The sequence below is a fragment of the Mixophyes fleayi genome, chromosome 10, assembly GCF_038048845.1.
Source record: "Mixophyes fleayi isolate aMixFle1 chromosome 10, aMixFle1.hap1, whole genome shotgun sequence".
Lineage (NCBI taxonomy): Eukaryota > Metazoa > Chordata > Amphibia > Anura > Limnodynastidae > Mixophyes > Mixophyes fleayi.
Genome location: NC_134411.1, coordinates 60,549,435 through 60,568,776, shown reverse-complemented (window position 1 = coordinate 60,568,776; position 19,342 = coordinate 60,549,435). Strand labels below are relative to the sequence as shown.

Genomic DNA, 19,342 nt, shown 5'->3' with positions numbered 1-19,342 from the left:
CTAAAGCAATCCCTCTGAAGGGTGGGACCACTCTGATCTCCTTGCACGTAGAACACTACGGCCAAAGGAGGCGTCCCCAGACGCAATACATTAAATTGGTAGAATTTCGTAAAGGTATGGACCGAGGACCAGGTGGCTGCCCTGCACAGCTGGTCCACCGTGGCTCCATTCCGTGCCGCCCAAGACGCCCCAAACGGGTAGAATGGGCAACAATACGCTTCGGCACAAGGAGATTAATACGGACATAAGCCTCCCTGATAGTCAGGGTAAGCCATCTATCAATAGTTTGCTTAGATGCTGGCCATCCCCGCTTAGAAAAGTCAAATAATACAAATAGAGAATCTGTCTTGTGTATCTTTGCAGATCTCTTAACACATATACGTAATGCCCTCACTACGTCCAACATTTATTTGTTCACGTTCCAGGAGACTGAGGCTCCTCTCTGAACACTGGAACAACTATTTCCTGATTAATATGGAACCTGAGACCACCTTAGGGAGAAAGGACGGAATAGTCCTTAAACTGCTCTGTCCTCATTTTTATTGTGGAAGTACACTGACAAAGCTGATACCTGAACCTTTAAGGTTCCTAGTTTAAGCTCCGCCTCTAAACCACACTGTAAGAAGGCAGAAATCTAGCCAGACCAAAGGATCTAGAATTGTAAGCCCTCTTCTTACACCATTTTATATATACATGCCAGATGCGGTGGCAGATCCTGGCCGAAACTGGCTTCCTGGCACTTAAGAGGGTGCCTACCACACCCCCCGAGAACCCTCTCACTTTCCACAGACTGCATTCGAAGGCTCTGCCATCAAATTCAGCCGGTTCAGATTTAGATGCAAGAACGGTCCCAGGGTCAGTAGATGGCTCCATAGCCCTACTGGAGTTACCAGAAAGACTGGCATTGTTAGGACGTCCACTGCACTGTCAGTGGATCTCTTGATCTTGTGCAGAACTCTGGGACTTCCCTGCCTTTTGTTCGGTTATCCTCCAACAACCACCCGCTGAGGACTTACTTCCTCCGCTGGTACTTCCAACAAAAGAAGGCCCCTGCCTGCTTCCTCCGAATGTCCCACCATCTTTCTTAGCAGCTCCAAAGACCTGGGTACTGACAGCTTCTTGCCTGACAGGACCCTGCCTATCCACTCCATCAGGGACCTTAACCTGTCCTGTGGAGGAAACATTCTGCTGCGTGCTAAGTCCCTTACTAGTCCCAAGAAACTCATTCTTAGACAAGGGATTCCCTGTGACCCTATAACACTCTAGAGGTTCAGCCCCCTTCTGGCTTCTGCACCACAATTGGGTTTGATTAAAACCCTTTCCTTCTCTGGTACCTCCAAACCTGTATAGCTTTGTTTAAACGAAGCCAATCGGCAGCCATGAGCTCTCTCTGTCTTGACTAAGGACAGTGAGGAATACAGTTAATGAAAACTTGAGACGAACTGGCCCCATGATTCTATCATGATATCCTGGACCTTCCCGTCCGCCGAGGACTCTGTCTACTGCTTGGCAAACCCAAGCAGTCGTCTTCCCACCCTACCCTCTGTGACCAGAGGCGGGTGGTAGTCATGATGCTGGTCTATCCGGCAGCTTAGCAGAAGGGGCCTTTCCTGCTGCAGGGGCAAAGGATGACCTTCCTCTACGGGACTGTCTCCTGGTTCCAACGGCCCCTGAACTGGTAGTCTGGCCTCTGCCAGACCCGCCCCCGTAAAAAGGCTGTCTGAACGAGCTAAACCTAGGCTTAGCCCTAGGTTTTGGAGCATCTACAGGCAAGGACGTCTTCTTACCCCCTGAATCCTGTAAAATCCAGGAGTCCAACTCTGGACCAAATAGCATCCCACCCGTATACGGGATGGATTCTAACGCCTTTTTGACTCTGAATCCGCATTCCAAGTCCTTAACCATAACGACCTTCTAGCTACTATAGCTGTAGCCGAAATAGACGATGACATGGAGGCCGAATTGTGGGCCGCTTCATATACGTAGCCTGCTGCTTCCTTCAGCTGCCTGGCCAGAGGTTGAAGATCTGAATCCTGCAGAGCGGACTCTAACTGCCCTGCCCAGACTTCCATAGCCCTAGCTACCCAGGTAGCAGATAATGCTGGTCTGAGGCTAGTACCGGCGGCCAAGAAGACTGACTTTAGCAGGGATTCTAATTTACGGTCGGTCGCGTCCTGTAAGGCCGCTGACCCAGGTACAGGTAGTGTGGTCTGGCGAACCAATCTTGCCACAGGCGCATCCACCTTCGCCACTTGTTCCCAACGGATCATATCCTCCTCTTGGAGAGGATATAACGAGCCAAACTTCTTTGGCATAGAGAACCTTTTATCTGGATATTTCCAAGAGGCCTCTACCATATCTCTCAACTCAGCTGAGGAAAGGAACCTGACCACCTGTTTAGATGCTTTTTTAAAGAGAGAGCAGTCCAAGGACTGCGTCTCCTGCACTTCAACAAATCCCAGGGTCTGACGAACTGCTTTAACCAGATCGTCTATACCATGGTGTCTAGAGTTTCCTTCTGACTCTATTATGGACAAGTCTGAATCGTCCACCCATTCCCCTTCCTCCTCTGAGGAACTCTCAGAGTCAGACACTGACCACAGCGCCTTAGCTGGTCTACGTCTTTTAATACTACGTTTATGTCTGGGATTCTCCAGTAGTTGGTTAAGTCGGTGAAGGCCTTTAGCCACTGCTGACCAACCCACCTCTCCTATCTGGGATCCCCCTAGGAGGGCCGGGGAGGGATTTAATCCGACCCCTGGGGAAAATGACTCCTCTGTCATTCCTCCTGTTATACCCTGAGAAGCCACTGATGTAGATGAGATCTCTACAGGTTTCGATAACAGTTTAACAAGGGTATCAACCCCTTGTGACAGGGTAGCCGCCCATTTGGGGGGTTCTACCGTCCGAATGGAGCTGTCTTTAGGCTGCAGTTTCACAGGAGCCACAGTGCAAGCAGCACAGAGCCCCCCCTGATCCAGCCGTTCACCTGTTAATTTAACATTACATTTTGAACAGACAATCTGTTTGGCACGCCCAAACACTTCCACAACCTTTATCAGAAAATACAGACTAGGTTATTTAACATATCATAGTATTTCTGATTAAATAAGACAGGTTTGGAGAGCTTTATAGTTTTCCTTAATCACAGTTCTCTCAACACCTCATTGTCTTATAATACACATGCATACACAGAAGAAACAAAGTGATACTTAGCGTGGAAGATATGTGTCAACAGTGCACTTCTCTCCAAATGACTGCTGCATCTGTCCTCCTTTTGAACTTCCACGTGCTCACTCAGCAGTGGGGGGGGGGGAGAGGTGTTCCTCAAACACATTCCCCTACCACTGGAATCTCCTTCTGTGTTTTTCATTAACAGCGATCTGCCCTTTCTGTATTTAGGGGAAATCCTGTTAGAATGTGTTCCCCGCACAGCGCTATCACTAGCGCGCCATCCTTCAAGCTCCCCCTATCCTCCCATAGGAGGAGGGGACTTGGAACACTCCAGCTGGCTCCCGGGGAACGGCAGCAGTAATGGCGCTTTCTGCCTAATGGCAGCGCCCGTCCTGCTATCAGCGGGGAGAGTCTCTCGTCGACTGCTTCCCGCTGTTTGAGAAGCGCTTTCCGTTCTCTGTCTGCGGGGCCGCCCCCGCTAGCAGGCGCTTCTCCCACGAGTCAGCTCTGTTGCAAACAGAGCCTCTCGCTGCTATCAACAAAACAAACTTTGAAAAGAAAGAAAAAACCTATTAGCCATGAACAGCGTTCACTGAGGAGCTCTTCTGATGCACAGCCCATCTCCTAGGGCACCCAATTCAAACTGAGGTATGTGGGGAATTGGTGGGAGGGATATGCTGTCAGCAGGAAGAAAGTTAACTCTTTAGGTGCCAGACTCCTCCCCTCCCTACTCAACCCCATGGTTAAGCAGTGTCCCCAAGATGGATGAAAGAGAAAGTACTACATTTTTTTGTACAGCTACACAGGCAGGCCGTCTACACCCGTTGCTTTATTGCAAGGAAAGGATGCTATTGCTGCCTCAAGCTCCTCCTCTGTAAAAGGATCCTCCAGACACTCCACAGCCTCCATAGATAGTGTAGGGAGATGCACCTTGGCAGTAATCTGCCTTGGAGGTGTACAAATTAGAATAAAAAGCTCTGAATACAATGGCTATCCGTTCCGACTGATTGTGTATGTCACCCGACCAGTCAGTTTAAGCAGTAATTATATTGTTTTGTAGCTCAGCCCTGGCCAGATAAGCCAAAAGACTGCCATTTGTATCCCCCTGCGCATATATAGCATGCCCGGACAAGAGGAGCCGGCGGGAGGACTTGTCCACCAAGTGATCAGTCCATGCCTACTGTGCATGGTGCCAGACCAGCCGGTCTTCAGATGCACGTGTGGATAGGCAAACCTGCTCCAAATCATGACATTCCCGTTCCAACCTCAACTCCTCCTCACAGAAAAGAACCCCTCCCATTCTGCCACCAGGTCACTACCAATCCCCATCAAAGTAAGCCAAAATGGGTTTAACTTTCAGAAACGAGTGCCAGTGCATGGGACAAGGGTCGTGACCAACAGCACAGGGGAATGGTAGGATATCCCCCTAGAGAGATAGCTGACCTCTGTGTCCACCAGTCTATAAGAAATCAAAGCAAAGTCTATATGGGAGAATGTGTTGAGAGGAGGAATAACAAGTAAAGGTCTGACTTATGGAAAAGCGGACCCTCCATATATCTACCAAACCCATATCCGCTATCAACTTAGCAAAGAGGGATGGACAACCGCCCACCACCCGTGACGTCTCTCTCCACTTATCAGCCCCGGCATCCATAACTGCATTAAAGTCCCCCATACACACCAGAGCTTGAGGGGAGATTGCAATAAACTTGGAAACCTGCTTAAGTACTTTAGAACTGAAAGGAGGAGGGACATAGATGGCCAGGAAAGTAACTGGGTAGATATCTATTAGGGCTCAAAGAAATACATAACGACCCTAGGGGTACAGTTGTACCTGCTCTGATACAAATCGCAAAATTCGTCCAACTAGTACTGAAACCCCCCATGAGTGTGTCGAGTGAACTGAATGGTAAGCCCAGCCAATCAAAGATATCTTGAGGGCCAGAACTCGGCCCCCCACCAGGTGAGTCTCCACCAAGCACACTACATCAGGATTACATTTTTTCAACTGCGCAAGGACCAAGGAGCTTTTTATGCAGTCATTAAGACCCCTCACATTCTATTGGAGAAATCTCAGTCCCTCAAACCTTACTCCGCTCGAAGCCATGACCCATGATGTAACCGTGAGTAGGGGGCAACCTGCGTAGGCCGAAATTGAGCACTTATAGTAAAAGAGAACTTGTTATAACCAAATACCATATACATCTCAATAATATACATATTAAGGAATTAAGCTACTCAAAAACTGTACATTGCATAAATAGAAAACATGTCAACAGCATTTTTGTATTTGAAAAAAAGATAAAACGCAGCATTACAACAGATAAGAACATTGGAACTGCGTCTAACAATCTAACCCCTCCCTCACCCACCCCGTATACCTAATACAAAACAGTGGTACACTTAATCCCATACCTAACCCTTACTTAAGCTACTTAACTAACCAAGAGTTATTCCACTTCTAACTTGTAGCAAGAGGCTCTCCGGACATTACCTCCACACACTGTAAGCAAACATTTATATAAATCTATCATTACATAGATATAGAAAAGTCAGTCCCTTAACCTCAGACATAAAGCCTGCACTATAATGTAGCAACATTGGGGCTAGCTAGAGTTCGTCATTATCTCGCCTGTGAGCCACACGGGGTCTATCGCCCAACCAGTCTGAGGCTTCTCGCGGAGTAGAGAAAAATTGTGTGCGACCGTCCGCCACCACTCTCAGCCGTGCAGGAAACAAAATCAAGGGGGCGGAGACAATTTCTTAGCACCGGCAGATTCTGCAACAGGGCCGGCCCCAGCAGTGCCATCGGCATATTTTTCAAGCTTGGATGCAGCCGCAGCATTAGGCTTCCCCATGATGGCATATATAGGGGAGGGGAGTGCAGAGTGTGAAGAGTGAGGCCACTGACGCAGAGCAAGGGGCAACAACTCGAGAGGGAGGGAAAATAAATCAGAGAAATCCGTATCACAGTTGCCACAGTGGCACCACTATATAGCAGTACAGCTCCTCACCACAAGCCCATAGGAGCTTACAGATGTATGATGAAAGAAAAGTTTAGCTTCAGTTATGAATCTCTTTAATGTACCAGGGCTTATGTTCAGCAGTACTGCACAGGGTGCCAATACATAGCAGTCAGTTCAGTACTGAGAGATAGCAGAAAAGATATTTCAGAGTGTCAGCTGTTGCAGCAGTGTCAATAGATCGTAGGACAGCTCCTCACACCAAACCCATGGAAGCTTACAAATATATGTGAGAGCAAAGGTTCCAGTTTATTTCCAAAGTGTAATACTTTGATGTAGCCAGGCTTATGCCCAGTAGTACTGCAGAGAATGCCAGCTCAGAACAGGTGAGAGTGGTGAAAGGAGATGGAGCAAATAATTCAGCACATCAGCAAAAGCACCACTAGGTGGCAGCACAGCTCCTCACCCCAAACCCACAGGAGCTTACAGATATAGGAAACATAAGATAAAACCCCCAAAAGGATCAATTCCAGTGCTCCTTTAGTTTTACAGGATTTATCACCAGCAGTACTGACTTGAGCTTCAACATAGGTGTGCAGCCCAGTGCCCAGATGATGATGGTGGTGGTGGTGAGGAGGGAGTGCTGCCAGTTCCTGTCTCTCTTCAGTCACAGATGCCGACAGGCAGGCAGAGAGGGGAAAAGAGTCCAGACAATCCAGCCACAGATGAAATGCGCCGGAAGAAGCACGCTTGTTGTTTAGGTGTGGGGATCAGCAAATTCGCCTACCTGGCTCCAGACACAGTGAGCCGTCCGTCCTCCCTCTCTGCGGGTAAAATGGCCGGCCTTCCGCCACTTAAAGCGCCAGATCCAACAGTAAGATGGGGGATCCTTAACAGCAGGAGACAAGTCCTCAGCAGATGTGGATGCAGTTTGAACCCCGATAGTCAGCTGTTCAGGTCTCCACAATCAGAAGGAAAAGCGCTGACAGGGAACCCTCTCTAAAGAGAGAAAAGAAAAAGGAGTTGGGGTTCAAAGAACACCAAGGGCACTCCAGTTCATGAATGGTATAGTATACAAATAATATAAAGTGTAACAGGACCGTAGCCTTTATTAAGAAAAATAATGTGTTGAGGGCGAAATAGAAGGATAAAACCAAATAGAAAAAAGATGGAAAGTTAAAATAAGTAAACCATGAAGTGACTGCCGCTTGATCATAAAAATCTAGGGAACTATGAATCAGAGATCAAAAACAGTGGGCAAATGGGACTGATTTGTCCAAATATATGGATGGGGATAAGTGATGACTGGTTGTTAAATAAAAAATGCCAATGATATGAAGATTGCCATACTATTAAGTTGAGTCAAGTGTGAATGCACAGTAATCATGTATATGATTGGATTAGTGCAATAGTAATCATGGTAAGTATTTGATAGGTGAGGTAGAACTATCTCAAATTATCGTTACCAAGCAAGAAATAGATAAAAGTTAAGCGTAATTGTAATGTTCTATATGCGCGATCAATAAACAGTTCTTGACCAGTCAAACACTAAATCACTTATCCAATAAGTAACTACTAGAGCCACAAGTCCCGAAGCAGCGACTGTGGAATCTAGAATTTAAGATCTCATATTGTGGTGCAGTCCCTTGTATAACTCGGCTCAAAATATGCCCTACAGAAGTCAAACTGCTGTGATTAGCACAAATGGTAGCCTCCTAATATAATTGTTTGTGAGCCCCACCAAATAAATCTATCTAAATAATAGATGTGTGAGTGAATCTTATGAGAGCGGAGTATTTTTCAGAGAGAAATAAAGCCAATGCACGGGCTAAATCGCTGTGTCGGGAGTCACTTCCGGGATGTGACGTCACATGTCCCAACGTACGTTTCGCCAAAAGCGAATCACAGTAGTTTGACCCCCGTAGGGCATATTTTGAGCCGAGTTATACAAGGGACTGCACCACTATATGAGATCTTAAATTCTAGATTCCACAGTCACTGCTTCGGGACTTGTGGCTCTAGTAGTTACTTATCTTAGGGGATAAGTGATTTAGTGCTTGACTGGTCAAGAACTGGGTATTAATAGCGCATATAGGGGCACATTTATCAATCATCGGCAAAAGTGAGAAATAGTAATCAATCCTTATCGCATGGATAAGGATTGAACTATTTCTCAAATTTATGAACAGATCACAGAAACAGCAGTTCCGAAAAACTGCTGTTTCTGTGATAAAAAAAAAAATCATACTTACTCCCCTGTTCGGAAGCGCTGTCTCGGGATCTCATACAGGTGTTCTTCATCCTTCAACTGCGCATGTGCATTTCGAAGAGCTGCACATGCGCACAAAGATCCCCTCTCTGTCTCTGCAACGAGAGCTGTGAGTGACAGGGATCATGTGATCCCTCCACACATGCGCTGTCCAGCTCTGCTGTTCGGAGCAGAGCTGACAGCATTGGATTTTTTCAATTCTGATAATGTAAGCCAGCTACAGCTGGCATTTTTTTGGATTAGTTAGAGTTGAGCTGGGAGCAGTCACGATACTGTTGAATGATGAATGCTCCCAAAAACGAAGAGGAGTGCAAAGCAGCAGATATCCATATCTGCTGCGATGCACCTTTCATAAATTTGCGGAGGACACCCAGGGGCTTAATTTGCCAGTAAGAGCACTATCGTGCCTTCTTAAATATGCCCCATAGAACATTACAATTGCGCTTAACTTTTATCTATTTCTTGCTTGGTAACGATAATTTGAGACAGTTCTACCTCGCCTATCAAATACTTACCATGATTACTATTGCACTAATCCAGCCATATACATGATTACTGTGCATTCACACTTGACTCAATTTAATAGTACGGCAATCTTAATATCATTGCCATTTTTATTTAACAACCAGTCATCACTTATCCCCATCCATATATTTGGACAATTCAGTCCCATTTGCCCACTGTTTTTGATCTCTAATTCATAGTTCCCTAGATTTTCACGATCAAGCGGCAGTCACTTCAGGGTTTTCTTATTTTAACTTATCTCCTTTCCATCTTTTTTTCTATTTGGCTTTATCCTTATATTTCGCCCTCAACACATTATTTTTCTTAATAAAGGCTACGGCCCTGTTACACTTTATATTATATGTATACTATACCATTCATGAACTGGAGTGCCCTTAGTGTTCTTTGAACCCCAACTCCTTTTTCGTTTCTCTCTTTAGTCTATTGCTTGAGTTGGTGGCTCACCCCCTCAATCTATTTGATGATATATATCCTATGACAGTTTTCATATTTATCACATTATTGTCATTCCCTCATGAGGAAGGTTCTATTCCCAGTGCGAGCACTGCTCCCCTTTTTCTAGGGACCCTCTCTCACAGCACCCGGAGCCTCCCCAGACACTTCCAAGACACGTGATCGGATCTCAGACAGCCAGCATAACGGAACTTGGTCCTCATGTAACAGGATAAGGTTTCAGGGCAACTTAGTTACCCTTAGAGCAACTTTTGGAACGATACAGCACGTGGAGCCGGGTATTACAAGAGGATTAGTGTGGGACAGCGATCGCCATTCGACTCACTCCATGCCCGTTCAAGCCACACACCCCGGAAATTGAATATTTTTACATGTTCTTAAACACTAGTAGCCTTGGACGCTAGGATAATTAATATAAGATATGTGAAGCTATGTTAGCTCATGTACGTGTAATTGCTGACATTGACTTGTGTAAATTTGCACTGTGATGTTAATTGTCCTTGTAAAATGCAAATTTTTATTAAACCTGGTTTTATATTTGTTTTTTATTCAACAAGTGATGAATAAAAGTAGTGGCTCATGAGTTACATGAACAAAGTGACTAAGTAAGGGAGAATTATTTTGCACAATTTGCTATAGAAACCCCATATATTAAAAAATATTTAATCAATTATGCTACACACACACACAAAAAAAAAAAAAGATAATTATGTATGTGCATGATATTACAACTACATGTCAGCACTTACTAGGACTTATTACAACCTTACAAAACAGATATAGGTTATAAAAGCAAATGCTTTAAAACGAGAGAAACTTAGAAATATGTTTTAGTACTTACTTTGTGTGTACACAAAATAGTTTTATAAGCACGCCAGCAGCTGTGTCTGCTTCATCAGATTCAAGTGTATCTTCTGTGCATATATAAAAGAAAAATTATTAATGAAAAAAGTACTGTAAAAGAACATATGTTGAAAAGCATTGAAGTTATGCAGCAAAACACAAGTCTTTGTGTAAAGTTTCTTTATACACCATAGCTGTTTCAACAAGAACAATGACCTCAGCTGCAGTAGCTAGGAGAGCCCTCTGATTGTGCTCTTAAGCGACAGATACTCAGTCAAAAATAGTCTTGCCATAGCCCCATTTGAAATAGGTTGGGTACATTTTTTCGAGTACCACAACTCCGACAAGCAGGATTGCCTACAAAGAAAATCCAATTTGGAAAACAAAAAAAACATGACTTGCCTAAAAACCAAATCTGCAGATTTCGGCCTGCGGAGTCCCAACAATGCCGCTTTAAATTAACATTTATCTAGATCGCACTGTTCAGTGACGTGCAACTCAACTGCCGGATAGCTGTGTCTTCGGAATTACTTGCTGTCAGCATGATCGAGCCATCGGAAATCTGCAGCTTCGCTTTTTAGGCAAGTCTCTTTATATTCAGGTCATTTGTTTTTCAAATCGGTTTTTCTTTGTAGGCATCCAGCTTGTCGGGATTGTGGTAATCGTGAAATAGATTACCACTGTTTGAAACATCCCTTCTTTATGGAGACAAATTGGTCACTTTTATTCAGAAGTCCTCTGGGAGTAAATTTAACAGCTTACCACAAGATAGAAGGTCTAAGTATTCTTCCTTGGCTCAAACACTTTAACGAGATGAAAAGTTTTAAGACGGAGACAATACGGTAAACAAAATATGCCTACTACATTGAAACAATCCTTTGTGTGTGTTTTTAGACCCAAAGAAAGGTCAAATCGGAAGACTTCACAATGACTAGTGACAGGACTAGCACACGTTAACACCAGTAGCGGGCAGGGTAACACTGCACGTAGAGTTATGGGCCCACTTCATTACATAACAATGGGTGTAACACATAGCTTAAAAAAATGAGCACAAATAGAGTTTCATCAGTATTCCTAAGGGAACTTCTATATTGACTGCAGGGCTGTGTCAACCAAGGTAGAATTGGCAGCCATGCAAAACAGTCTGCAATAATCAATAAGGCTCATGCATTTTGTCCTGTTGCTGCAGGACAACATGGCACAGTCTTCTCTTCCAGACTATTCCTTGTCAGAGTCATCAGGAACTTTTTACACGGTTGTGGATTTGAAGAGACTACAAAGGTGTATCTATATAAGACATTTTCACATGGTACTTGGGAATTCTATCCTCACAGCCATTGGCAAAGGGAACTTTCTCCCATCCTTAGAATACTATTTTGATATCCCTGTTGCAGTTCCTATGATTCTGGGGCAACACTTTCAGTTCACCTACCTGCCCTTCGGGCTGGTGCCATCTCTAAGAACTTTTACCAAGGTGTTAGCTGCACTGACCGCGTAACTAGGGGAACAATGTTTAAGACAACATTATTGTAGTGAGTGACCTTTCTTGCACCTGACAACTCACTGTCAAGTGCAAGAGAACTCAGGTGATAGAGTTTCGATAACATCATGCCTGAATTATGAGCAAAAAGACATCAAATTCCATCACAACAGAGTTTCTGGGGTCCAGATAGGCACCATACAGAACAAAGTATCTTTGTTGCAAGAAAGGTGTATCAAGATCCAGTGCTTGACACAAACTACAGACATATTGTCAGGTATCAATAAGAAATACGGTTCCATTGATGGGCATCTATTCCTCCACCATAGAAAATGTCCTGTGGACAAGATGGCACATGCAAGATCACCAATGGGAACTTCTAAGAAAGTAGGATTACAGAAAAACTTATTTTAATCATGTCATCACCCTGTCAAAAGTCACCAGAAAGTCTGAGGTGGTGTGAAGCTCAAAATTAAGGACAAAAGATGTGATGCTTTTGGAGTCAGAATGGATGATAATCACAAAATCGCAGACTGGGGAGCAAGACTTCAGGGACAAGTGGTGCAAGGTATGATCACAAAATGAGAAAGACTTCATGTGAATGTTTGGAAAAAAGGGCAGTGTGGAAAGCAATACAGCACTTTAATCTAAAAGAGAAGTGTGTCTCTGAATAATATCAGACAACAGAAAAGGAGTAGCCTTCATAAACAGTCAAAGCCAGACCATTATGGTGGCAGATATCACTCAGCATTGCATGTACCAAGCAAACAGGCTTTATGAGCAAAATACCTCCGGTGAGAGAAGAATTACCTTAGAGACTGGACCATTCATCAGGAGGTGTTCCAGCAGTTGATAAAAAGAGTTGAGCTTCCTCAATTGAACATCACGGCAACAAGAAGAAAATAAAAAAGGTTCCAGGTTCTTCTCTCAACACAGGACTCTACACTCAAGGTATAAGTGTCCGCTTTGAGTGTGTTCTTAGATACCCAGATAGCCTCAGAAGATTTGATTATTCACTTAATTCAAGCAGCGATGGGATTAATCCCACCATCAGACCCTTTGTGGCTCCACGGGACCTTAATTTAGTTCTAAACACACCGATGTCTGACACTTTTGATCCACTACAAGACGTTTCACTGAGACAGCGTAATTAGTGGCGCTATATAAATAAATGATGATGATGATGATTATACTGAAGGTGACTTTCCTGTTAGCAATTACATTGCTCACAGAGTTAGAGAATTGCAGGCACTGTGGTGAAAAGAGTACTTTCTCAATCTCAATGACAAAGATGTGTTTAAAGTCATTTCAGAATTTCAAACGTTGGCAATGCAATGTATATGTTCCACATTATCAGGAGGTTAAATTGCAAACTTTGTGTCAACAGCCAGAGGATAAAAATTTAAAGAAGTAAGCATTCACTGGACTTTGTGAGAGCAAATTCCATATATCTGTCCAGGACCAAAGGATTCAAAAACACGGAACTTGGGTGATTCCGGCTGAGCCTAGGAAAGGATATGCTCCTTCAAAACAGGCAATTTTCAGATGGTCCTGAGAAGTTATTCCCAGTTCAGTCACAAAACACTTTTTCCATTTGCGACATATATGGCTGGTTTTACTTTTCATATGTGGCCCTCCCTACTGTACTACTTCGCTACATTCTAGAGATTTGGCTGTCATTAATGACTGAAGAGGAAAAGTGCAAACTTTGCTTACTGATAATTCCTTTTCATTTAAAATCTCTATGGCAGCCTAATTTACCACCCATACTTGTAAGGTTTATTGGATAATATTTTTCACAAGAAAGCTTAGAAAGTCACTCAAAGACATAGGGGAAGAGGAGGATCTACTTTATATACCATTCGGTTTGTTGCTTAATCAACCTGTCCATAACCACACTTGAAAAAAAATATAAACACAGAGTCAATCTAAGAAATGGAATTATCGGTAAGCATAATTTGCACCAAGTTCCCCCAAGTAGTTGATAACTATGAATAATAGAATTTTTATACTTACGTAAAATCCGTTTCTCATAGTCCATTGGAGGACACCAGGTATAGAGTAGATGAGATAGGCGTGTGGCACTTTAAGAAAGTTGTTAGCTAGCACTCTACACCCACTTTCTGCTTAAGCCCCAGTTTATGTTTAACTAAGCCTCAAAAAAAGAGAGACAATAGAGAGAAAGAGAAATCTAAGCTTCAAGGGTTAATGCCCGCTGTCCCCCAATGGACTAGGAGAAAAGGATTTTACATAAGTATAAGACTCCTATTTTCTCCCACATCCAATTGGGGGACTCCGGGAATATCCCAAAGTCGCAGTTACGGGTGAGGATGCTCAGAAAAAAACGTGCCAAACACTGCATCTGGATATGCCAGTTTCGGCATATCAAACACATGAACCCAGAAAACTAAGCAACCATGTGAAAAGCAGGGCCATTGCCTGCCCGAAACAGCTGCTCGGATGAGGCACTATGCCTTGCTGACTAAGGCACCTGCCTAGGAAAAAAGGAAACTTAGATGAAAGAACCTCCTTAATCTCATGAACAATAAAAGGAAGGAGACTTGCAAGCTTGAAAATTCTTGTAGCCAACAAGAGGACTAAGAATCTAAATTGTAAATCAGAACATCAAATCTACTGTGTCCAGGGATTAAACAGGGATTGCTGTAAAGTAGTCATCAACCATAAACTAAAATCGCTCTGACACCTGACCCTAAGGAAAACTAAAATGCAACCAGCAACCCAGCCTGTGCTACACAAACATAAGCAACATGCAAACCAAAACGAAAAGATAGAATAAACTTTTTATCCATACCATGCAATACATGTGTTCCAGACAAGACGATGATTTTGGTTGAACCCGATCTGTGAGCCTGAAGCATGGATAGCACCATGCTCTTAGACAAACACTTAGTTCAAAAAATTACAACTTCAACAGCCATGACATTGAGGACCAATGTCCTAAACCAAGACGATAACAGACCCTGACCCAATAAATCTAGCCATAGCTGTGTACCAAGCTGTCCAAGGCCAACCTGAGGCCACCATATTACAGAAACACCCTCTGTCATTAAGTATTTCAAGAGTCTCAGAAACATGGCCACCTGCTGAGAAAAAAGGCTCCCAAATATTCTCCCCCATGATCAGCTGTGAACCTGATGATCAGTCGACCAAAAAATCTGATGCGTCCTTGTGATGGACCAAACAAAAAACTCTTGGCGCCACACCAGTAAATCTAGGTACGGCACCTTTGTGACCTTGTTCTACCAAATCTTCAACATGTTTGTCTGCAGCAAATGTTGCGAGCTGACTAGTGTGCAAAGTACATTAACGTAAAGAAAGAGTTGGATTCTTTTAGAACCCAAAGCCCCCGAACCCCAGAAGCCACGCAAAGTCGACTGCGGAATCGAGAATGGCCATATCTGCAGATATTTCTGTTTTGTTACCACCAAGAGAGCGGCTGACGTACTAGAGGATAAAAACAGAACAGCAGACTTGAATGTGCAGACGAGATCTGTTGTACTCAGAAAAGATTGCAGACGAAAACTTTGGTACAAGAACCCGACTTTGAACACGAAAATACAACCTTTTTGTGAATCTGAAACTGGAACACAACTTCGGAAGAAATTAGGGAGCAGACGCCTTCCGACAGAGCCAGTCGGCTACTTGGACATTCTAAACGGCAAGTCAGAGGCGCAAGTGTACAGATGAACTTCATCCTAGAGGTCAACTCATCCTTAACCATTCAAGTACACCCCTTATGTTATATCTTATACACAGAAGGGACAAAACACACTGAACACCAGTGTGACAAAAACAAGCAACACACAATCAAAGCACAGAAAGTGAGCCTGCTATACAGCCAAAGAACTCCAACAGTGTAAGGGTAACAATACACACCCCAGTCCGGAACCTGACAAGTCAAGGGACACATAAGTGAGAAACTAGAGCCTCAAAATGACTGTCTATTTTGGTATCTTCACACATAATAAGTGAGAGACCACCAGGGAGGAAGTGCAGGCAGAGGGAAACTGCACTACCCCCCCCCCACCCCCCCCCCCCCAAGGCCCAGCACTGAATTAGCTGCTGTTCTGAAAGACAGCCCCCTCCTGTAATCCAGTACCTAGCAGGGGCATACACCATGGTGTAACTGCTATTTGACCAAGCCCCCTAAGTATGTTAATGGCTGCCTCTAGTAAGAGAGAGCCACCCAGGGGGCTCACTGTGTCTTCTACCCCACCCTTCACAGCACTGTGCTGTGAAAGGATTTCCCTTACCTGCTGCCAACCTCCGTGCACACAGTGAAGCAGCGGCTGCCCCTTTGCAGCCGCTGCAAGGGATACCGGGCATAGCCTGTGGCAGGCTTCCTTGAGGAATCTCACATGGGAAGCAGAGGGGGCGGCAACGGAGGCACCACCAAAGTACCTCCGATCATCAGCTCCAAGGAGCGCAGAGCCGTCTGTACTGTACAATGCATAATCAGCAGCAGTTTTCTTTGTTTATTTATATATTTATTTTAATATATGTAACTATTTTTTATATCATTTTTTTAAATGTAGTTATTTTTAACAACTGCTGGCAAACCGTAACAATAAAAATTTGTGCTTCATATCTCCTGCAATCTGCCGATTTATAGATAGGCAGTATCAGTACATTAATATTCATGAATACTTGTGTCAAATATTATAGACAAAGAAGACACTTGTTGCTGCCAAAAAGGAAGGAGTGGCTACAATATGCTGGGGTGTACAAAGTGAGTGGAAGATCCAGGCTACACCTACAAATAAAATTCTACATATTAGCGATTACACACAACCAGCACTCCCACTAGAATCTGTTGTTGCCATGTAAAAAAGAATAAAAAGAAGTATCACATAATACAAAGCCATGTAAACTTACATGTACAATATAGTAGACTAACGTAAAAATATGGTATTTTAAATGTCCACAACTCAACATCACCAGCTAAAAACAACTAAGACATAATGACATAATATATACAAATATAGTTAATATTATGAGTTGTTCCAGCCACTGCTCACAGAAGCATCATTGCAGCCAGCTGTCCTGCTACAAGCAGACACACCGAGTGTCTGCAGAAGCGCAGAACTTCCACCACCCTGTCTCTGGGAACATTCTAGCAGTGAAGCTGCACATACTTTGTGTTTGCCAGTGTCACTGTATTAGAAGCCAGGGTGGAGGGGGAGGGGCAGGAGATGACGGGAGCTGCCGCGGCTCTAATCCCCTAGTTCCAGCCGCAACCACACAGGGTCTGGCGGCGGAGCACAGCTCTAACGTTGCCGACATTTAGTGTGTGGCAGTGCCTCTGCAATTGTAGCTGGATCTGAGGGGGAAGGGTAGGTGGAGGGAACGACCAGCCGGCAGCCTAAAGAGAAATAAATTAAAGCAATTAAAAATTTAAAACCAACTACAAGGGCTGCCTAGCAGCCCCATACATCCTACATGCATAGGCACTTAATCTAAAATGCTTGCTGCCATATCTTGCAAGTCTCCTTCCTTTTATTGTTCATAAGGTTAAGGAGGTTCTTTCATCTAAGCTTCCTTCTTTCCTAGGGAGGTGCCCCTTAGTCGGCAAGGCATGGTGCCTCATCCAAGAAGCTGTTTCAGGCTGGGAATGGTCCTCTTTTTCACATGGTTGCTTAGTTTTCTGGGTTCAGGTGTTTGATATGCCGAAACTGGCATATCCAGATGCAGTGTTTTGCACGGTTTCTTTTGAGTGTCCCCACCCGTAGCTGCGACTTTGGGATGTCCCGAACATCCACGGTGTCCAATTGAATGTGGGAGAAAATAGAAGTTTTATACTTGCGTAAAATCCTTTTCTCCTAGTGCATCGGAGGACACCAGGCGCTCATCAAACTTTGATGCTTAGATTCCTCTCTTTCTCTCTATTGTCTGTTTTCCTATGAGGCTTGGTTAAACACAAACTGTGGCTTAAGCAGGAAGCGAGGTATAAAGGGCTAGCTAACAACTTTTTAGAGTGCTACACGCATATCTCACCTAATCTATACCCCGATGTCCCAGTGTCCCCCAATTGCATGTGGGAGAAATTAACTGTTTTGTTTTTGCTTGTTTTCCTGAGTTTGTTAAAGAAGAAATAATACAACATGGATGGGGACTAATACTATTATTTAGAAAAGTAGATTTTTACTGACAATGATATACTTTTAATATAATTTTTTTTTAACATAGTCTATAATATTACTACATGTGGTGTTTGACTTCTGCTTTTGACTTGGATGGGTAATTCAGCATTCCAAACAAATATGCATCACCCGCCTAACCAGGCACCTCTCGGAAAATTCCCTCCTTGACCCTCTCCAATCCGGATACCGCCTCCTCCACTCTACCGAAACTGCCCTGGCAAAGGTTACTAATGATCTCCTATTGCCCAAATCCAAGGGTCATTTCTCCCTACTCATCCTCCTTGACCTTTCCGCAGCCTTTGACACCGTGGATCACCCCCTCCTGCTGCAAACTCTTCTCTCTCTCGGCCTCTCTGGTTCTGTCCACGCCTGGTTCACCTCATACCTCGCTAACCGCTCCTTCTCTGTATCCATGTCTGGTTCTTCCTCCTCCCCCTACCCTGTTGCTGTAGGAGTCCCACAGGGCTCCGTCCTCGGCCCTCTACTCTTTTCACTCTATACTTCCTCCCTTGGAGCTCTCATCTCCTCCTTTGGCCTTCAGTATCACCTTTATGCTAATGACATTACATCTCTTCACCTGATCTTTCCTCCACCCTCCTCGCTCAGGTATCTGACTGCCTCTCCGCCATCTCCTCCTGGATGTTGGAGCGCTTTCTCAAAATCAACATTTCCAAAACTGAACTCATTGTCTTTCCTCCTCCCAGCCTCCCATCCCACCATGACCTCTCCATTGTCGTTAACAACACTACCATCTCCTGTCACCCAACTCCGCTGCTTGGGTGTCACCCTTGACTCCTCTCTCTCTTTTGCCCCCCACATTCATTCTCTTGCCAAAGCCTGTCGATTCCAACTACGCAACATCGCCCGCATCCGTCCCTTTCTCTCTCAGGAGGCCACCAAAACCATCATACACGCACTCATCATCTCCCGCCTGGATTACTGCAACCTCCTCTTTACCGGCCTCCCCCACTCCCGTCTCTCCCCCCTCCGCTCTATATTCAATGCGGCCGCAAGACTCATCTACCTCTCACGCCGCTCCTCCTCTGCCTCCCCTCTCTGCCTTGCCCTACACTGGCTCTCCTTTCCCTACAGAATTCTTTTCAAACTCCTCACCACCACTTACAAGGCTCTCTCCCACTCTACTGCCCCTTATATCTCTAACCTCCTCTCCATTCACACTCCCACCCGCTCCCTGCGCTCGGCCAATGACCGCCGCCTCTCCTCCACTCTGATCACCTCTTCCCATTCCAGAATCCAGGACTTTTCCCGTGCAGCCCCCCTTCACTGGAATGACCTCCCTCGCTCCATCCGCCTCTCTCCTACTCTGTGCTCCTTCAAACGTGCACTCAAAACTCACCTCTTTCTCAAAGCCTACCAACCATCCACTTAACCCCCATCTCCTCCACTCATTCTCCCCTCTCTCCCATTCCCTCAACTGGCTCCTCTTGTGCCTGGTCTGTTTAACCCTCCCTTA

General features: G+C 44.6%; 2 protein-coding genes across 3 annotated transcripts in view; one reads left to right on the top strand and one right to left on the bottom strand.

Annotated features, from left to right (window-relative positions):
• Positions 1-19,342, top strand: part of SLC12A4 (solute carrier family 12 member 4) — a 1,264,335-nt gene that overhangs the window by 881,969 nt on the left and 363,024 nt on the right. The gene's annotated exons all lie outside the window — the stretch shown is intronic.
• Positions 1-19,342, bottom strand: part of EDC4 (enhancer of mRNA decapping 4) — a 257,782-nt gene that overhangs the window by 144,104 nt on the left and 94,336 nt on the right. The window contains exon 12 of the mRNA XM_075187439.1: positions 10,226-10,298. Within this exon, the coding sequence (XP_075043540.1) occupies positions 10,226-10,298 (73 nt within the window). The remainder of the gene's footprint in view (positions 1-10,225; positions 10,299-19,342) is intronic.